General features: G+C 40.3%; 1 protein-coding gene across 7 annotated transcripts in view; it reads right to left on the bottom strand.

Annotated features, from left to right (window-relative positions):
- Positions 1-21,844, bottom strand: part of MARK3 (microtubule affinity regulating kinase 3) — a 73,620-nt gene that overhangs the window by 36,372 nt on the left and 15,404 nt on the right. For 5 of the 7 annotated variants that reach the window (XM_063118089.1, XM_063118093.1, XM_063118091.1 and 2 more), the window contains 3 exons: positions 12,444-12,497; positions 7,458-7,506; positions 2,260-2,325 (listed from right to left, as the gene is read on the bottom strand). In XM_063118089.1, coding sequence (XP_062974159.1) covers positions 2,260-2,325; positions 7,458-7,506; positions 12,444-12,497 — 169 coding nt within the window. The remainder of the gene's footprint in view (positions 1-2,259; positions 2,326-7,457; positions 7,507-12,443; positions 12,498-21,844) is intronic. The other 2 variants (XM_063118094.1, XM_063118096.1) reach the window with 1 other exon arrangement.

Below are 21,844 nucleotides of genomic sequence, written 5' to 3'. Positions count from 1 at the left end.
GGGTTGGGCCTGAATGCAATCTTTAAAAGTCTTTGTATTGCCCTGTTTCACTCCCACTAAGATTACTACACTCTATAATTCCATAAAAGGTAGCAGTTTGTATAGCCGCACTATTCACTACATGATTCCTTGCCAATGCTAAAAATCAGTCAAATCTGCAAGAGAGTTTGCAGGAATTTGGCTTGTCAAAGGTTAACAGTTCTGGGATTACCTATATCTCTAATGACCAGAAGACCTGCTTTAGATAGACTAATAGGGAAATGTTGCACAAAAACCTATCTGCCAGGGACTGCACCAATAATGGAATTGCCAAGCACCTTGAAGGCCACATTTGGCTAGAAGTCTGTTTGTCCTAGTAGGTCACAAGTTGTGCATGGCTGCTCTGCATTGTACATTCCCTTAAACTTGTGTAATTTCCTCCTGGAGGTCTTAAAGTGCCAGTATCTAATTTACACCCACACAGGAAAAATAATGGTACTTGAAAACACTGCTGACAAAAATTCTGACACCAGTACGTCTGCAGTTGGTAAGGTTAATGGTATGAAATGTGTAGAGAGCCTAGGTTTGTGTAGGTGTATACCATTTTTGTTTTTTAAAAAAGCATTTTGTATATTGAAAGAAAACAACTGAGAAGTCATTTTAAATATATCCCTTGATAGCAGAGGCTCTACTTTCTAAGCAGAGCTCAGCTATGGCACAAAAACAGCTAGAAACAGCTTCTAATGGAACAATTGGTTGTCTGCGCTTTTGTTCAGAAATGAAGTAAGGGTCAGGATGGCCATGCAGCCACCTCTGAAATACCTCCGTTACAATCTACAGGGGAATCAGAGCAAAGCACTGACAACGAACCACACACATATTTATAGAAGACAATGTCTCATAAAAATGTCAAGTATTAAGATTATTCAGAAAATCAGAATCTGGGGGAAGGAAGATAAACAGAACCAAAATAGAGTAGAGTAAGCATTTTCATAGACGTATTAAAAACACCAATATTTATTTATTTATTGATTTAAAATATTTATATCCCGCCCTATATCACTAAGATCTCAGGGCGGCGTACAGATAAAAACATACAGTATACAACAATAATAATACACATTTAAAAACAAATTAAACCATATACAGCGTCTATAATGAATGTTTCTTGAACAGTGGGAACCAACGTTAAGATTGATTACAGTGTGGATAAAATTACAAAATGCTAAGTATCTCTTAAATAATAACTTGGCTAATGGTAAATAATCTGAATATAAGCATGTTGGTCCTACAGTTTATCTTGAATCTGTACCAGTGTCCTCTACCACACACAGTAAGTTAATGGAAGCTTTCTTATATAAATGAAGGACCAACCTATTCATTTATCCAATATGAATATTTACGCTCAACCTACCAAACACAAGTATTTTATTTTCACCTCATGAAAATGAACTGCCCTACTCTGCTCAGTCACTATCAGACCTTGCTTCAACCTATGACTCATGGGCACTCCATTTTTTGCTAGCGCAGAGGTGGGCCAAGGCAGAGTGAGGTGAAAGAAGACAAAAATGCCTACTAAACTGGTTCCTGTATTTCTTTACTTAACCTTACAAACTTTCATGTCTGCCGGTGATAAGCAAGATCCTATGTGGGGATATTTTGAAGGCGTTTAAAAATGAAAAGCATGCAAAATATATACAATGTGACAAGGAATGAAATAGCATAAGTAATAGTCTTTTTAGTTGCAAGTTAACACGGTTTAGCAGACAGACTTTGTTTAGGAAGTACATGAAATATTAATGGGAAAATTAATTTAAATCTTCCTTTTTTTTCCTTGCTGATTTAAAGCGTCTTGATTTAAAATCGAGGCACCCCGATTTTAGACTCTGCGTTAATTAAAATTACATGAAACTATATTTGAATAATTTCCCTAAGAGTTTTGTTCCTGAATTATGTGTATGTATAATCTGGCTTTTATCACTAACGTGTTTGGACTTTTGTAGCCTTGGATTTCTCTGTTTTGGGGGGCTACAACTGGCTGCAGGCCTTTTTTGAGTTTTCTGTCTAAAGAAAATAAGATAAAGCATGCATAGAAAGAAATATACAGGCCAGTGCAAGAGGGAAAAGGGAGGTATTTCAGGAATAAAAACAGTTAAATATCCTTCCATTTCTAATGGGAAAAGATTGATGATTTTGAAATGTTAATACTTCTTCCAACAAATAATTTTATCAAGACTGTCTCTTCATAAAGAATTTTGTTTGCAACATTTTTGTACTTACCTCCACTTGCGTACTCCATGATTAAGTAGAGTGTTTTTTCAGTTTCAATTACTTCAAATAATTTAACTGGAAGAAAGAGAAGAGAACTGATTTAGAGATAAACATCTGTTAGACTTATCTACAAAGCCAATATTTGTCACTAGATGTAGTTTTCCTATTTGATGTTTCAAATCATCACCTCAACTATGGTGAGGAGGCAAGGTAAGAATTTATAAAATGCATTATTTTAAATGAGGATCTCAATGGCCATGTGCAAGTATTGCAAAACACTGCCAGGCACATTGTCATTACAATGCCACTGAGACACAGCCTTTCTTTAAGCCAAAGCCCTGTGTGCCTAGCTTTGCAGTACACGACAAGGCTTTTTAATTCCCCCCCTCAACCCTGCCAGCCCCCAACCTTATGATAAACCATGTTAGAAACACGGGGGAAGGGGACGGGGCGGACGGACTCAAAAGCAGTTTACAGCATGGAATGGTTGTTCAAAGAGAAATGTCAAAAGCCCCATTGGACATTAACCTAGGGCAAGGTCTCTGGTCTGCAGTTGTAACTATTTGTTATGTATTTGATGATGCAGACTAATGCTGTAGTACCGAAACCACTTACAGAATCAATGAGGCGGGATCCTCTAAGTGGTTTCAGGAAGCATCAATTGATTATGCTTTAGGAAACAGACAAAAAACTTTTTTTTCTAGGAGCACAAATCAAAGACAAATGCTGAAACATCCAAGTGTAGTCATCCTGTTATTTCATGACCATCTACAGGAGTTTTAACACACTAGATAAGTAAATGCTTATTAGGATTTATGATATTTAAGATCTGAAGAATATTTACTTATTTAAAACATTTCAGGTCAGAAGCCCTCACAAAGCAGCTTACAACCATAAAATACATAATAAAACTATTCAAGCATACCAAGAGTATACCCCAGAAATTATTAGTTAACAAGCATACATTTTTTTTTATCATAATCCAGTTCTCAATTATATGCACTTCATTCTCACTCAAATCAACGCACACGCAAGTTTGCTCTGCATTGTTCTTAGATTTTTTTAGTTAAGGCAGAGTAAGAGGTCATTGTTCCTCACAGTAGTTTTATTTCAGCTTTTATAAATAATTATTTGTGATTAACCTTCATTTTCTTAAGGAACATAACAAACTATGAACATTATTAAAGAATATTAGAAAACTGATTACTCTAATACTGAACTATAAATTCTTATTAGAAAAAAAAGTGCAGAAAAAAAAGATTTAACAGTTAACCTGGAATGTGAAGTGACAGCAGATGTAAGGAGAGAAGGGAGACATTATAGCTGCATAATGCATTGAAAAATTATAGCTGCATTGAAAAAGTCCCAGATTCAATTCTTAGCATCTCAGTTAAAAATATGTCTTGCAGCAGGCTCGGAAAATGTTCTGCCTAAGACCCACAGCCTTTCCCAACCTGGGGCCCCTCCAGATGTTTCAGACTATAACTCCCATCAGCCACACCCAGCACGGCCAATGGTCAGAGACGATGGGAGCTGTAGTTCAAAAACCATCTGGAGGGCACCAAGTTAAGGAAGTGGTTTTCTGTGTGATGTTAGTATGTATTGTGTAATATGCATACTACTATGATTCCAAAGTTGGTAGTGTACATTGCTAATCCTATGATTCTGATTCTTACTGATCAAATCTTACAACAGGAAGTGTGTGTGTTTGTAGGTAATCAGAGGTAGTTACATAAAACAGCCTTCCCAAAGCTGATGCCCTCCAGATGCTTTGGACTACAACTCCCAGCATTCCTGATCATCGGCCATGCTGGCTGGGACTGATGGGTGTCATACTTAAAAATAATATGGGACACAAGGTTGGGGAATGCCGGCATAAAAGTAGTATGCAGTGCTATTTAATCCTAGCTGTCAAGCATCATTTTTCACAACACTTTCCATAGATATCTGCTATACCTATTGTCAACAGAAAGCCATCCCAAATCAAAAGGGTCTACAGACAGAAAACGGAAAGGGAAATTATTGCTCAGCTTCACAATACATGCACACAATATCATTCAATTATTCATGCTAGAGTACAATTTGTGCTTAGATACTAAAGTGAGGGATATTTATAGATTCAATTGAATAGAGAAGAGATGCTGGAAGAGATTTACCGAAATAAGTACATGGACTTTTGACATTACAGTACAACCATCTCTCATCACTTCAAATTCCATATCTTTATTTCCCATGGTAGGCTGGCACTGCTATCTCTAGCTGTTATTATTGCAATTGCTGTTTAATTCCTACCAAACCGATAATTCTCATTAAAGAACAAAACCTTTCTATAACAAACCTAGCTATGCAATTTACTACTACTTGATTATTGGAAAGTTATTATTATTTATATAGCACCATCAATGTACATGGTGCTGTACAGAGTAAAACAGTAAATAGCAAGACCCTGCAGCATAGACTTACAATCTACACTGCATATTGCAAAGCAAGGTTGCAGAACACAAGGCACAGGTTTCATTGCAAACCAGGATCATCTGAATGCAGTTAACAGTATTTATTTCTTTCCAAATTGTTTTTAATTCATTCTCACCCACCCACCCCCATCTAAAGAATAACAGCCAGGCAGTTCCCAAAGTATGCTATAATTATACATCCTGAGAAAAGAAAAGGCTGGTGTTGTAAGAACAAAGTTTTTTTAAAAAACTAGAAGCCCTCAAACTATTCTTTATATTCCTAAAAATCCCTGAGCAGTTTAAATATAATCAGTGTTGACTGGACTTCAAATTTAATCTCGCAACAATTATTTCCTGTTAGCTGAAAACTATTTAATCTCTTACTTTGTTCTCTCCAATGAATGTGTCAGTGCTCCTAAAAAGCCCACACAATGAAATATGTACCACAGAATCTAAGCCATTTTAATTGGAAGTGTTGGTGACTACTTTTGAATGCTAGGTACAGGTGGCATAACTCCACTGCATATGTAGAAACATGTTCGCTTGCATTTTAAATTCAGCCCATGCAACATGCTGCTTGACACTGCACAAACCCGCCAAGTGCTAGAAAGTTTTAACAGTACATTGTTTTCTAGAGCAAAAGTTTGCATCAACTACACCAGAAAGCACCACCAGAAGCCATCACTATAAATGACAGTATCAATTGTAGTTTATTTTAGAACTGAGCTTAATTTTAGGTTGACTTGAATTTTTATAGTAAGTGTGATGGAGCTATTGGGGATTATGTCAAGGCTGTCAGAGAAACCTGAGTTGAGTCCAGAGATTAAGAAGTGCTGAGTCAGAGAACTGCTGGGTCTCTTATTTAGGAGACGGGGGATATTTTAAACAAGGAGACATGTTTGAGAAACAGAGCATATCTCTGTAAGCTCTCACCATCCATGCTTTATGGCAGGGATGGGGAACATGTGGCCCTCTAGATGTGGCAGGACTGCAACTCCCATCAGCCCTCACTATTGGCTATATTGGATAGGGCTAATGGGAACTGCAGTCCAACAACATGTGGAAGGCTACACACTCCCTACCCCTGCTCTATAGGAAAGACTAAAGGAACTTCAAACCTGGAAGACAGCCCTGAGATAATTTACCCTCATGGGTGGGAAATCTTTTTCAGCCCATGTGTCACATTCCTCCATGGGCAACCTTCCAGGGACTGCATGCCACCAGTAGGCGGGGTCAAAGCAGCACACCGCACCATCTACACACACATCTTTTCATCCATCCTTCTTCTCTGATTCTTCGTCCCAGCCACAGCTGCTCCCGAACTTTCTCTTGCTCAGTCTAGTCAATTTGATAAATTGTAAGCCGCTCCGAGAGCCTTTTGGCTGAGGTGCGGGATAAAAATACTCTAAATAAATAAATAAATAAATAGTCAGCTCTTCCTCTCTAATGCTTTCCAATTCCACCTGCTATCCACCTCCTTGCTCCACCCTCTATCTTTGCTTTCCTCTTTCCTCTTCTCACTTGCCATTCCACCACAGCAAACCTAGCAAGCAGAGGGGAGGCTCAGCCAGTGTTCACTTCACTCCAAGGAACTGGGTGCAAGTTGAACAAGCAGCTTTACGAAGTGAGCCCAAGCATGTCTGAATGCTTCCGGAGATTATCACATGTGGTGGAAAGTGCCTGGATGTTTCTGAGGTCCCACAAGAAATGCAGACAGTGTTGACCATGACAAGCAACAGTAGGCAGCAGTACTTAAGAGTGAGCATGGGGCAGAGCTGAGGAGAGGGGATAGGGTCTTGGAGCGGAGGTCAGTGGGCCAGACAGTAGGGCCTTGTGTACTGGTTCTGGCCCTCGGGTTCCCCACACCTGCCTCAGTATTTGCCACAATTACAAATAAATGCCATACAGTAATTTGATGTCCTTTTTCAACATGATCCAGCTCGAGATATCTGAGATGTCAGCTGGAGTAGACATGCTCCGTTTCTTTAGAAAGAAATGGTAAACCTATCTTACCCATATTGGTGGGCAATATGAAGTATCCCTATAGGTCAGGGAATTGCCATCTCCTGTTGAATGCAATTTACTTGAATTATCAGGAGCCAACTTGTTATTCATGCTCCCTGATTATGGCACACCATATCTGGAGGGTTAATGTGATGAGTGCATTTTTTTGTCTTGCAGCAAAACAATGAGAGAGAGAGAGAGAGGCACTAATTGAGGGCAGGTTTAAGCTACAAAACAAACAGATTGAGTCCATTTGCCCAGCATGGCTTTTTTGTTGTTATTTTAAACTGAGTTTGGCAAGCTACTTATGAAATTTTAGGGAAAGTCAGGAATTGCAGAAGCAAGTTGAATGAGGCATGGTTGCTGCTGTTACCACTGAAATTCTGCTTTCTGCACAAAAGGACTTAGAGATCAACCAAAATGTATTTTTTAAAAAATAAACATTTCATTCCGAGTACGTCCAAATACAAATTTACAGCAAATTTATAGCAACATGTTAGTGATTAACATGTAGTTTCATTGGATTTTTTGTTAAAAAATGTTTTTTACATGTAGGGTAATGTTTTCGGTTCAAAAACATGCAGAAGGCCTGTTCAGTACATGAAGCTAGTCAAAGAAACTTAAATGTGGTATAATGGAGAAGCTTCATTCAATTTATACATGTATTTTATTATAATACATCAACACACATACACACTAATCCCTTAACAGGTTCAATATATAAAGAAAACATCTTAAGATATGCTTTACCTATATTGGGATGATTTAAAATCTTCATTATCCTTACTTCCCTGAACAGCTAGAACAGAAAATACAAAAGTTAGTGATAAAAATGACCAGCAACTGTGTTTTCTTTTAAAAGTCTGTAATCACGCTTTAGGAGCTTGGAAATTATAATTATATCTGAAAAGAGTTTATAGGAAATAACCCCTACCCCCACCTTCTCCCCACATGCAAGCTGATGTTAAAGAGATTTGGAAAGGACATTCTAACTTCTTGGAGATCTTCTTATTCTAAACTCTAGAAATATCTTAGTGCTCTAAGTGCTAAGGGTTGAACATTCCAGTAATAATTTTACAGTTTGATAGGTACCTGGATCCTGTCCAGTTCTGGGTCAAATCAAGTGTTTATCACAAAAAAGTTACACAATGGTTTTTGTGATTCTGCCAACAAACTAGCAAAAATATTTCATGGGAATGGTGGTGGGGAACGAAATAAGAAGTCTTCTTGCGGCATAAGTTTCTAGTAGTGAAAACTGAGGTACAGATATAGAAGAAAGGCGAAGTTTGTAGCGTCCACTGGGACTGTAAATATTTGCGTACACCTGATGTCACCCCAAACTTTAGCTAATGAAGATAACTCCCATCAATGATTTAGTTGCTTTCCCTCCATACAAGGACTACACAATTCCCTCCTTCAATACTTTGTTTAGACAGTGTAATAAGCCTCACAGAACACCAGGGATTTAACAATGAAGTAACCACATCGTGTGGTGCAGAGTGGTAAGCGGCAGTTACTGCAGCCGAAACTCTCCCCACGGCCTGAGTTCGATCCCAGCGGAAGCTGGTTCCATCCTCCTGAGGTCAGGTCGGTAAAATGAGTACCCAGCTAGCTGGGGGAAAGGTAACTGCGACTGGGGAAGGCAATGGCAAACCACCCCACTACAAAGTCTGCCAAGAAAACATCAGCAAAAGCAGGAGTCCCTCTAGGAGTCAGCAATGACTCAAGTGCTTGCACGAGAGATTCCTTTCCTTTCCTTTCCAACCATGTTGTAGTTCAAGATCACAAACAGCAAACTGCTTATCCATTTCACACTGTAAACATAAAGAAGTCTTAAGAGATGGAGTGGAACAAAATTCAGCAGTCAGCTACACAGAAAGTGTCTTGCAATGCATAGCAGCTGTAAGGGGAATTTTAAGGTTTGTGAGTTGAAGGTAGTGTTTCATTTTGCGAGTTTGATGTAGTGTTTAAGGAAAAAGGCCCACTCAGTTCGCCAAAGATATTTACTGACAGTGTGTATGCACATGTGTGTATTTAGCAGATTGCCTCATTTATTCCTGAGACTGATGGTAGACAGTCACTCAGAGAGCAAGATGGGACTCATTACAAAAAGCCTCCTGAAATGTTTGGGGTGTGTGTGTTTCAAACTATATTGAGAAGGAACAGAGAACTTTGGTCATAACCTTGCAGAAAGTTTACTACATTTATGTCCCCACCTTCTTCCATCATGTAACTCAAGGTGACATTCATGGGTGTTCCCAGGTGACCTACATAAAAGAGCAAGTCGTACATGCAACAATGTCTTTACCCTTCTAAAAGGAGTGCTCCTGTTCAACATTCCTGCCAGTCATCCCACTTCACTTTCTACCCACCCTCTGCTTTATTTTTCAAGTATTGCTCTGGATTTCATGGCTAGTGAGTATGCTCAGACCCCTTTGGTTTTTGGGTGGTTTTTTTTTGTGGGGGGGGGGATCTTATATATTGTACTTCTGTAAACCTTCGAGTTCCTCCGCCTGTGCTTCCCTCTTGTTTTTCAATGGCCCCATTTTGGCTACAATCCTGGCAGCACTCACAAACTTACTTTGCTATTAGGGAGTGATTGAGGAGGAAGGATCTAGAACAAGGTTTCTCAAGATGGCACCTGCGAAGCTCTCCACTCTCTGCCCCCTTCAAAAATTTATTTTTAATTAAAAAAAAAAAGTTGAAAAACATTAGGGTGCAGGTTTACCCTCCTGGACCTGCTGATCAGGTGTTCAGAGGACATGAAGAGAAGGAAAGAGTTGCTTCCTAGCCCCACCCAATCTTCTTTTATCCCTGAAAAACTTTCCCCTTGGCTTTCTCTCTCTCTCTCTCTCTCCACTCCCAACTCTAGTCTTCCATTTTCTCTTGACCCAAGCCCTTTCCTTGGCATTTCTCTCCTTTCCCCATCACTGCCGTTCTTTTATCTCTCCCTTCCCTCAGAAACTGAGGGAAGCACATGCGCAGCCTTCACCCTTAAGAGGGAGGGATGGAAGGAGAAAAGGGAAGCATTCTGTGCATGCCCAGAAATAGGCTTGATGAAGAGGGGCAAGTGCCTGGCCCAGTCCTGGCCCTTCAGTACAGACTCCTGATGGAACACTTTGTGGGTGAGAAGTGTGGGGTGAGGCAGTCCCAGCAAGACTTGGCCGGAGTTGTGCGTGTCCACTGACAGCTGCTTACCTCCCCTCCTTGGCGATGCTACTCCTTGATGCTCTGTCAAGAAGCAGCATCAGCCACAAGAGGAGGAAAGCGCCTCTCAGGGGACATGAGCACCTGAGGGCTGCCAAAGGCATGCTGGGAGATGTAGTACTGGCATCACTATCTCTCAGTCCTAACTCGGCCCCCACTAACTGACCTTCCCCAACTGCCACTATCTCCACCCACCATTCCATTCTAGCCTTAGCTGTCAGTCATTCCTCCATTCACTCTTCTGTTTCAATAGTCTTGGGTGGGAGGGAAGATTTATCAGGCTGTGACAGGCATTATCTGGAAGTGGCTCACCATCCTGGGCCTGAAGGGAAAGTGCCTGGGTTGGCTGCCTCAGTTACTAGGCCCCATCAGTAGCAGAAGGGAAGGAGGTCACAGCTCTGGGAAAAAGGCATGCTGGGAATTGTAGTTTTTGTTTTCTGCAGGGACAAGGAAAATCATGATGACAACCTCAAGATGGCCCTGGCCAGGCATTCAGGGAACGAGGGAGAGAGAGAGAAGAAACTAATTTAATTTGTTTTAAAGTTACCTCACAGGCCTAAGACAGGCCTACTTTGCAGGGTTGTTGTGAGGTTAAGAGAGGGAGAAAAATGAATTTAATTTATTTAAAGGTTAACTCACAGGCCTAGTACCGTCCTGCTACTTTAAGGGTGGCTACTAGGAGGAGGGCTTTCTCTGTTGTGGCACCCCGGCTGTGGAACGAGCTCCCCAGAGAGGTCCGCCTGGCGCCTACACTGTATTCTTTTCATTGCCAGCTGAAGACCTTTTTATTTTCTCAGTATTTTAACACCTAAATTTAAACTTTGCTGTTTTAATTCTGTATTTTACTCCTATATCAATTTCTGTTGTGTGGTTTCATCCTGGTTGTGTTTTTTATATTGTATTTTGTATTTGGGTTTTTAGATTGTTGGATGTTTTATTATGTTCTTAATGGTTTTAATTTTTGTGAACTGCCCAGAGAGCTTTGGCTATTGGGCGGTATAAAAATGTAATAAATAAATAAATAAAATTAAGATGGTGGATCCACTTCCCTACTATATGTTATTCAGCTATCTGGGCAATGCTGGGTAAATTTTGAAAATATTTTTTTATATTTGCATCTTTTTTTAGCTGGTAGAAAGGGTGTTGTGTGTCCTGATTGTTTTTGAAGTTTAGACGGATGCTCTGGCTAAGGCATGATGGGAGGTGTAGGCTTTTCAGGTAAAACAAAAAATGTGGTTCATCATGAAGCTCTAATTTAAAATACAGTTCTTATTAACACAATTTCCCATTTATTCTAACAAAACAATTTATTAACTCAACCAAAATAAAAAAACCCAACCAACCTAAAGATGAATAAGTTGCACAGAAATTTATTATATATCAAACAAATGTTATAAACATTATTCACGGATCCGAGCAACGCTGGGCATATCAGCTAGTTAATAATAAAGCAAGAGAATAACTTTGGGTGGGGTGGGGGTTTCCAGTCATGGGAGGCTTCCCAAGAAGACAAAGTCTGATTCCTAGGAAGTGCAGTATCTCGTAATCCTCTAGAAAGCAGTGTTTGGCTCTTACATCCTTTCAAGTAACCCAGGACTCCAGATGGTTGGCACTCTCAAGCATTTTCTTGATTATTTCCTAAAAGCTGCTCTTAACGCAGAAGGAGGCAGAGCAATCAAGTGGTTTTATTTTAAACCAACTACTGTCCTCAGAGATAAACTAGCAAACTATCAGTGGATTGCTAGAACAGCATGGTAGCGAGTCAGTATTCAAACGCCTACAAAATTCACTGCTAAAAACCAGCACATTTTCAAAACCCAGAAATTTAAGTTTGGCAACAAACCTAGGACACCGCTAAAATGCAGCAGGGGTTTTCCAACGGTGAAGTAATGGGCTGGATAGAGTGCTAAATCCTCCCCCCACTTTTGTCCCAAACTCAGTCCTCAGCTGCTTTTCCCCAGAGTGTGTTCTTGGCTTGCATTTGCGGCATATTTCAGGGAAAATGAGGTCTGGGGGGGAATGTATTGGTTAGGGGATGGGTTAAGTGTCCCCTCCAGCACCCTGCTGCTTTTCAGTTGTTCAGCAGCAGCCTGGGTTCCCAGACCTCGATCTGTCATTCAATGTGCAGTTCAAGCCTAAGAAAATGGATCTCTATAGATGTCATTTTTGTAGATTCTGCTCATGAGACAAAGCAGAAGACACAGGGGATCTTTTTCCGTTTATGCAGCAGTTTGAGGGTATTAGAATACAGAAATAAGACTGACAGGTGCTATTTCAGCCCTTTTTTGTGTAAATTCCTAGTTCAAATTGGGATTCATCTGATGAGACTGCACGATTCCACCCCCCCATCCCCCCAGTGTAGGAAAACGAGTCAGCATTAAACTGAAACAACTAATCTGCAGTTCTCTGAATAAGGAGCATGCAATGTTTAAAATGAACTCAGAGACAGCTGACTGGAGAAAGAAAGGAGAGAATATAAAGAGAAATAAACTAGCATCCTTGAAAGGTTGACCATATAAATGGACCTACCTTCTGTAGACTAGTTGGATTCAATTGAGTTTTGTCAATTATTTTTATTGCAACCTAGAGGGGAAAAAACTGCAATTAAAATTTGTTTTAGAATGTGTTTTGGCCACATTACAATTCAGAGATATTGGTGATGTTACCAAGGTACCACTCATCAAGCAGGACTGCAGAAAGTGAAGTTAGAAATCATAAGCTTTAGAATGAATGATGACTAAAAAATATAGCTGGTATTATCTGAAGATTCAAAAACTGAACTTTACAACCTGTGGATTAGGACCGCTGCTTTGGATCTGTAATGAGCCAACCATGAGCACATCACCCATAGTCTCTATTGAAAATAAAACACACAATGTATTCCACCATGCGTCATGACTCATTCAGAAACTGTGAGAACCTAACATGGGGATGGTCATCAGCACATTACAAAATAACCTGCAGTTGGTTCTTTAAAAAAAATGAATCGGTCATCAAATATGCACACAAGAAACTGGATAGTAAAATATTATAGGGGTCACGCTACTTAGCCACTAATGAGATCTGAAATAGGTTCTGACAATTACTATGCACAACTGGGACCTACAACAAAATGTTGCAGCTTATTTGTTATATTTGTACCCCATTTCTCCATAAAAAATACCCACGGCGATAAAGAAGCATCTACAGTAAAAAGTTATCCATACAACAAATAATAACACAATACAATCAGATAAGAGCAGTTCAAAAATGGCAGTCAGTTAAGAACATAACTAAATTAAAATACAGATCAATCCAGAGCCACAAAATAAATCAGCTCAGTATTTATTTTTATTTACTTATTTACATTTATATTCCATCTTTCTTCCGAGGCGCTCAAAGTGGAACAGATAATTTTCCTTCTGCACATGTTAGCCTCTTAACAACGCCAAGCTAGGTTAGGCTGAAAGAGACCGACTGACCCAATGTCACCCAGTGAGCTTCATGGCTGAAGGGGGATTTGAACTTGGGGGAGTCTCCCAGCCTTATGTCAAACACCATTAACAAGAGGGCTAGATGAACCTCCATTAAGAGGGAACTCTAAAGTCTGGGAACTGAGACAGGTTAGATTGAAAGAGAGCGACTGACCCAATCAAATGGGAGATATAGGGACTCCAGACATAGTGCTAGAATGCTATGTCGATACAGTATAAATAAAGCAAAAATAGCCCCATCGCTATTGTGCACAAAAGGGGCAGGGATGCAGGGTTTTGAAGGTAGATCAGCTGCATCCCAATTACGGGACATTGGGCATGAAGTTTGATCTGCAACCCTTCCAGAGTTTATTAGTGCCACCCCCTTTTTGATGCACCGAGGAATCCCCCTCCTCTCTAGGTGCACAGGGTTTCTTATGCTTTTACAATCTAGAAATAGATACAATGGCGGGGGGGGGGGGAGAGACAGAGGAAGAGAAATGGAAGTAAGGCAAACAAGGGAGGAATATGTGATTATTTCAGTTTTACATGTTCCTAGGTTTAGCAACCCTAAGAGGGCCATATTAGAAAAGCCATGTTTGCAAAACTCAAACAAGACTGGCAAATAAAATCAGTAGATTAATTAATGTAAAAAGAAATTCTGAGTCAAATACAAATACTGGTGGCGGTTTAAACCCCTTTTAGAAATTATCTCAAAGAGAATATTCAAAATGTTTTCTCTAGCATTATTTCTCAATATACAAAAGCATAAGAAACATTTTTTGATCTTCAAAGCAAGAGATGTACAAATCTCTATGTAAATAAATTCTAAATGTTGGTGAGAAAGTTAAGCAGCAGGGGAAATAATTGTTTGCTGTAATGTAATTGGCCTGTAATTTTAAACCCCTTAGAATTTCAGCAGGAATGCAAGAAGAGACATTACAAACACACTGGCTGCCCATTCCCTACCGGGCCAGGTTTAAGTACTAGTGTACAACTTGGGACCAGGGTATCTGAGAGAACACCTTCTCCCTACTAACCTGCCTGGTCATTAAGGTATCAGAGGACATGCTCCTGATGGCTCCCCACATGGACCTATGGCCTGATTGTAATCCATCTGGAGAGGAGCCTTCAGTGTGGTGGCCCCCTTCATATGGAACTCCCTGCTTTTGGAGGTCAGGCAGGCACTAACCTTGTATTGTTTCTGGTACTTCCTGAAAATATCTTCATGTCAGGAAGACTTCCATGATTGACTGGCCACAGTTTTATCAGAATTTTGTTTCTTTTAAAAATAGTAATTATTTCCATACAATGTTCCCCCCCTCCTATCTTATACTTTTATTATTCACCACTCCAGAATTTGTTTAGATGTGGAACAGTATAAAAATGTTGCAATAAATAAATAAAAATAAATTACAAAGAACATCTTGAATACCTAGCAGATATGGGCAACTCTTTCCAATGTACATGAACGTTGCTCTGAGACACAGGTGGTTGTCTGTCCACCAGTGGAACTAAAATTGCTGGTGGGGTAGATTTCCACTTCTCCCTGCAGTTCTCCATGTATCCTCAAATTTGTAGGGGAAGGAGAGCAAGGGTGGGGGAAAGACAGCAAGGGAAAATCTTGTTGTGCAAATGGGAATCTGCTTGCATAACGCTGGATACAGCCCAAGGCATCTTTCAATTTATTCGCTCAGTAGTAACAGATTGAAAATATGGACACCCATATATCTTTTTAGGTTAACAGCAGAAACACCAGAAATAATGTGACAATTGGTTTTCCTTCCTCAAATAGTAAGCTTGCTAAAATTAGGAGTGTTTCTACATAAAAACTCCGTGCTAAGCAAGAAAAGAAACATGGAATAATTGTGGGGATGTTGTTGCCACAACTTCTAGAATCAAGAAGATAAATACAGTGCAGCATTATGGCAGAGGTAATTGTGTATAACCTACAGAATGATGCTTACTAGAAACAACGTCAGTGGCAATAAAAAGGGAAGAGGATTGGGAGTAGTGGTGGCAACCAGGTAACTAAGGAACTGCATGAGGTCTTTTCTAAATACCACATGCTGTAGCAGGGGTAGAGAAGGTACAACCATCAAGCAGCAAAAGGAGTTACAAATCCAGACTTTGAAAAAGTCCCAAAATCTCAAAACTATTCTTAGGATAATTTAAGACTTCTTTCAAACGACTCAATTTGTACCAAGTCATTTCAGAAAATGTGTGTTCAACCAAGAATGTTTACTAACTGCTACGTTGTTTAAGAACATAAGAGCAGCCCTGCTGGATCAAAGAGCTCTCTAATTCAGCATTCTGTACTCACAGGGGCAAACCAGACACTTCTGGGAAGCCCAAAACAAGGACACAACTTCAACAGCACCTTCTGACAAGAAGTAGTGAGGCCCACCAATTTGGATGACTTTAAAAGGAGGTTAGATAAATTCCTAGAGGAGAAGGCTATCAATGGCTACTAGTTCTGATGGCTATATGCTACCTCCATTATCAGAAGCAGTATGCTTGTGTACACCTGTTGCTGGGGAACATGGGTGGGAAGGTGTTTTTGTACTCATATCCTGCTGGTGGGTTCCCCCATTTACAGCTGGTTGGCTACTGAAACAGAATGCTGGACTAGATGGATCCCTGGTTTAATCCAGCATGGCTCTTCTTATGTTTCCACAACTGGTATCCATAGGCACACTGGCCTTTGAAAGTGGAGGTAATATATGCAGCCATTATGACTAGCAGTCATTGATAGCCTTGTCCTCCATGAATTTTGTCTTAAATGTATGTTTAACGTATCTTATGGTAGCTAATTGCCGTTTAACTATTGTTGTATGAAAAAACCACTTCCTTTTGTCTGTTCCGAATCTCTTACTGTTCAGCTACACTAGATGATCCTGGGTTCTAGTATTACATGAGAGGAAGAAAAACATCTTCCTAGTTGTTTTCTTCACACCAAGGATAATGGTGACTGACCTAATTTTATGCACCTCGGTGATTGTCCCCCTTACTTGTCCCCCCCCACCAAAAGCTAAAAAGCACCAATTGTTGTACCCTTCCCTCATAGGGGAATTGCTCCAGCCCTTTGATAATTTTGTTACCCCTTTTCTGCAACTTCTCCAGTTCTCCAGTACTGTTTTTGTGCTGCGATAAGAACCATACACAATATTCCAAGTGTGGTCATAGTACTGATCTTATGATACCGGCAATTTTATTGTTAATTCCTTTTCTAAGGATGCTCAAAATGCACTGGGTCTGGGATAACATTTTCATGTAGTTATCTACCACAACCCGAAGATCCCTTTCCTAGCCGGTCACCCCCAGCTCAAATCCCATCAGCGTATATGTGAAGTGAGGATTCACCCACCCACCCACCATTTTAACACTAGCTTACACGGAACTGCCATTTTAATGCCCATTCACCCAGTCCGTTAAGATCCTTTACAGTCCTTTTTTGCTTTAACCACCCCAAGCAGTTTGGTGTGATCAGTAAACGTGGAGTGGGATCCAATGATGTGTGAGCAGACTTCTGCTCATGCAATCGGATTTCATCCCTCTCTCCTCTCCCCAAATCTTCCAGTGTAGGTTTTGAGGTCATGCAGGGGGCTGCACCAAGGAGAGGAAATGCCCCCTCCCACCTTATTTGGATTTCACCCTTGGCCACCCCACTGCTTACTCCAACAGTAGATCATTATGAAAAGTTAAAAAGTACTGGTCAAATACAGATCCTTGGGCGACTCCAGTATTAGCACCCCTCCATTGCGAGAACTGTCACTTTATTCCTACTCTTTTGATTTGTGTTCTTTAATGTGTTACTGATCTGTAAGAGGGCCTCTCCTCTTTCCCACGACTGCTAAGTCTGCCTGGTCTCTTTGGTGAGTCACTTGTCAAAACCCTTTTGGAAGTTCAAGTAAACTATGTATCTTGCCCACATGCTTGTTGCTACTCTCAAAGAACTCTAAACTTTTAGTGAGACAGGACCTAACTTTTCAAAAAAAAATGTTGTTTACCCTTCAGCAAGACTTGAACTTCTATATGGTTGCTAAAGATAACATAACATCGCTTTCCAAATTACCCAGAACAGATGTTAAACTAACCAGCCTGTAATTCCCTGGGTCAGTTTTTTTAAAATTGGGTGCTATGCTGGCTATTTTTCAGTCCTCTGGTATAGAAGCTGATCTCAGGGACACGTTACTTGTCAGAAAATCAGCCATTTCATATTTGAGTCCTTTCAAGAACTCTCGGATGGATACCATCTAGCTCCAATGATTCAGCCCAGAGCTTCGGCTATTGGGCGGTACAAAAATGTAATAAATAAATAATTTTGTCAACAAGGTGGAGCACTTCATCTCTTGTCAGTACTATTTGCCTCAGTTCTTCAGACTCCCTTCCAGAAGTTCTGCAATTGAATATAGATGCTTAGCAAGTTCCAATGGAAGCTCACAGACTTGTCCAGTACATAAGAGAAGCTCTGCCACATTAAACCATCTACTCCAACATCTTTTTTCCTATAGTGATCAACCAGATGCCTCTGGGAAGCCAACAGCATGACATAATAGCACCTTCCTGTTAAGGTTCCCTAACAACTGGCATTCAGAGACATACTGCCCCTGATCCTGGCAGTTCCACATAGCCCTTATGACTAATAACCATTGATAAACATTTCTTCCATACATTTTGCTAATCTCTACCTATAAAGCTGGAAGTACGTGTGTGGGTTTGTATGTCCAGAACCTACTTCCTGATGAGCTAGAAACTTGAAATTTGCAACCTTGTTAGCTCTTCATGTACAAAGTTAAAAAACATGCACCTTAAATCTAGAATTTTTTGTGGTTTAACTATTTTTTAAAATAATTTAAAACGTATCTTGCGCTGATGCCTACAAGGAGGGAAGCACCTCTCAGAGGATGTGGGCAGTGGCCTGCCAAAGCCATGTTGGGAGGTGTAGGCATTTCAACATTCTTGGGGGATCACGCACAGCCCTGCATGACTCCCATGGCCGCTGACAGCTGCTAGTTTGTTGCCTGGCTGTGACTGCCTCCCACCGCTACCACCATCACCACCAGCTCAGGCTGAGGAGAGAAAAAGGAACCAAGGAAGCAGGAACCGCCTGCCTGCCTGCCAGTGTCTAATCTCAACGCCCAGAGAGCTTTGGCTATTGGGCGGTATAGAAATGCAATAAATAAATAAAATAAATGCTCCAATATGGATGGCAGAGCAGCAGCGGGGCAAGCCACTGTGGAGAGCAGCAGCCTTGTTTTAGTACAGAGACCTACCTGCTTGGTGTCGATGGTGGGGCAGATGGCAGTGGCGCCTCCGAGTTTGGAGACACTGGACAGGTGAGGGAGAAGGAAATGAGGACTGAGGGGGCGGGGGTGCTCTTCTGGGACCCAGGCAATGCCAGGTATATCAGCTAGTTCTCCTATAATGTCATCTAAGTTAGTGACCATCATTACATTTTGTAGCAGCAATTTCATAAATTAGTTATGTGCTGCATGAAGAAATATGTCCTTTTACCTACCCTGAACCTTTGGCCAATCAGTTTCATTGGAAGTTCCTGGTACTGACATTATGATAGAGGACAGAGGGAATAATTTTCTCTCTATCCGCTCTCTCCATACCACACATAAGTTTATCAACCTCTATCAAGTCCTTCTCAGTTGTAAATCCATCAGCACATGCTAAATATGGAAGTTTTCAAAGGTGAACTAAGATTTTAAAACTTTTCACACAGCATATATGGGGATTTCTACCTGCAGACTATAATGAAATTTCTCTCTATTTTTTAGTTGCTGCTGTCTCTATCAACTTTAACCCAAGACATACTCTACCCCAAGCAGTAAGCCTCTTCCCCTCAATTCAACTTTCTACAGTGTATTAAACACAGACTGACACCATACACCGCAGTGTCAGCTCATCCTCATAAGACAACACAATACTGCTATATGCAACCTCCTTCTGTTGCTTCCCAGATGCACTTTGATCACTTCCAGACTGGATTAACTGTGACACTGCACTGTGGGGGGGGGGGGGGGGATGATGCAAAGCTACTCAGAAACATCAGCTAGTGTAAAAGACAGCCGCCTGTTTGCAAGGAATGGCTTTCCTCTTGTAAGTAGCGCTATCACATTTGCCCATTATTTACGCTGAATCCCATTATGTTGCTAGGTGCTCATTTTAAAAACTTTAAAAATGAATGATAGGAAACACTGAAAATATTTGAACCTGAAAAGAAAGACCACCAGTCTAGCAGCAACAATAAATGGTGCCTCTTGCCCACGCTACACTTTTCTTGGATAAAAAACAGATGCTTGCTTGGATTTGCTATATAACTTATCTCTACTCTCTCTGGAAAGAGACAGTGGCTGTTCACACCTTGTTAAACCACCCTGAACAATCCAACAACAAACCATGGGTTCCCAAGGTGGCTTGCTCGAGAAAAATAAACTATTCTGCACGGTTAACAAGCCACTCTATAGAACGTGTCCTGGGTTCAGAAAATACACTAACTCACGGTTCAACAAACAACCCATTCATTAGTGTGGGTTGGCGTGTTGTGTGAACCCAGCCAATGACACTTTTTGAAATTACCAAATTAGCTCCCTCATCTGCTTCTGTAGTAACTTTCTGCACAAAGCCTTTGGTTGAATAAGAAAAGCAAATACATGGGCTAAAAATACAATGGGCTGTTGCAATGTTAGACTCCGCAAATGAATTTAAGACACAGGTGAACAATGAGGATGGCCCAGTGCCATATTTTAGGAGCATTTTCTCTATTAGTCAGTATTTTCTTCAGTACATATCTCCTCAGTACATATCTTAATTATGTCAATAGGGAATGCACCCGCACAAGCAGTGAGAATTAAAGTTATAAAAGGGGTATCATGAAGACATTCAGCCTAGCCAATGCAAGAGAGCTGTAGAAGCAGCACCTTCTTTTAATCAGTCCGTTTTTGTTTATATGCTGTCTTATCTACCTTTATGGTGGTTTATATATGCATATATTATGCTCATAAAACATGGAAATAAATTACAGGAGAGCTGTGCAAGGCTACCAACTGAGTTAAAAGCTCTTGCTGAACTTGCTGAACATCCAACACTCATAAGAACATAAGAAGTGCCCTGATGCTGGATCAGGCCAAGGGTCCATCTAGACCAGCACTCTGTTCACACAGTGGCCAACCAGCCGTCGGCCAGGGACCAGCAAGGCAGGACATGTCTATTATACCACACTGACTCTGTGGTGACTGTCAACACTCAGCTATGACTTCAGTACCATCAGACTGCAAAAGAAACTGAGTTTAATGGCACTTGGTCCCTAATAAATATGCACAGGTATACAGCTTAATGTTAAGATACTGCATAAGCAAAAAACAGATCATGAATAAGTTTATGCAAAGATAACACAATGCATTATTTAGTTTAGGTTTGTGTAATACATTCTTTAACCTTCATAAGGCATGGCAGATTCAGGTTTTATTTATTTACTAATTTATTACATTTTTATACCGCCCAGCTGAAGCTCTCTGGGCGGTTTAAAAAAAGATGCTAATCCCAATTTTCAGGTTAACTTTTCCAGATTTATAACTAAACTGGATTAGCATAAAATCTAAATATCCTCAAAACCTTTTTAAAAAAAAGTACATCAGCTTAACTAGAAAGTTACCACTACCGTGCCAGTATAATACATTATTTCAGAGGGAGAACACACACCCTATTAATTTAAAGTTAACCATTATTACATTCAACTAGCTCTTCTTCCCAGGTGACACAAACTTATTCAGGATAGCAAAAACAAAAAGGGGTTGTAAAGAACTCCAAAAGGAATTCTCCAAACTAGATGAATGGGCATTAAAATGGAAACTGTGGTTCAATGTAAGTAGGTGTAAAGTGATGCAAGGGGGGGGCAGGGATCTGTGGTGACTGACAGGAAAGAGAAGATCTTGGAGGTGTGCTGGATAGCTTGATGAGAACATTGACCCAGTGTGCAGCACTTGGGAAAAAAGGTGAATTCCATGTTAGGAAACATTAGGAAGGGGATAAAAAAAAAATAAAACAGCCAATTTCATAACACCTTCATATAAATCTAGGGTACTATTACAGTTGGATTACTGTGTAGAATTCTGGTCGCTGCACCTCAAAAAGAATACTGTAGAGCTGGAGAAGCAACTCCAGTACAAGGTAAGGTTACAACATTTGCTGCTATTCACTTTGGACAAGAAAGGGGGAGCAGAAGGTAGAGTGTATAAAATTACACACAGTGTGGAAAAAATTGAGGTAAATTTTTCTCCCTCTCATATAACACTAGAAACCGGGGGCATTCCATGAAGCTGAATATCGGGAAATTGAGGACAGACAAAATGAAGTACTTCTTTACACAGTGCATAGTTAAACTATGGAACGCTCTCAGAAGATATAGTGACAGCCACCAACGTAGACAGTTTTAAAGGAAGGATTAGAGAAATTCATGGAGGATAA

The sequence above is a fragment of the Elgaria multicarinata genome, chromosome 2 (assembly GCF_023053635.1).
Source record: "Elgaria multicarinata webbii isolate HBS135686 ecotype San Diego chromosome 2, rElgMul1.1.pri, whole genome shotgun sequence".
In the NCBI taxonomy this organism is placed as follows: domain Eukaryota; kingdom Metazoa; phylum Chordata; class Lepidosauria; order Squamata; family Anguidae; genus Elgaria; species Elgaria multicarinata.
This window is presented reverse-complemented; position numbering and strand designations above follow the sequence as displayed.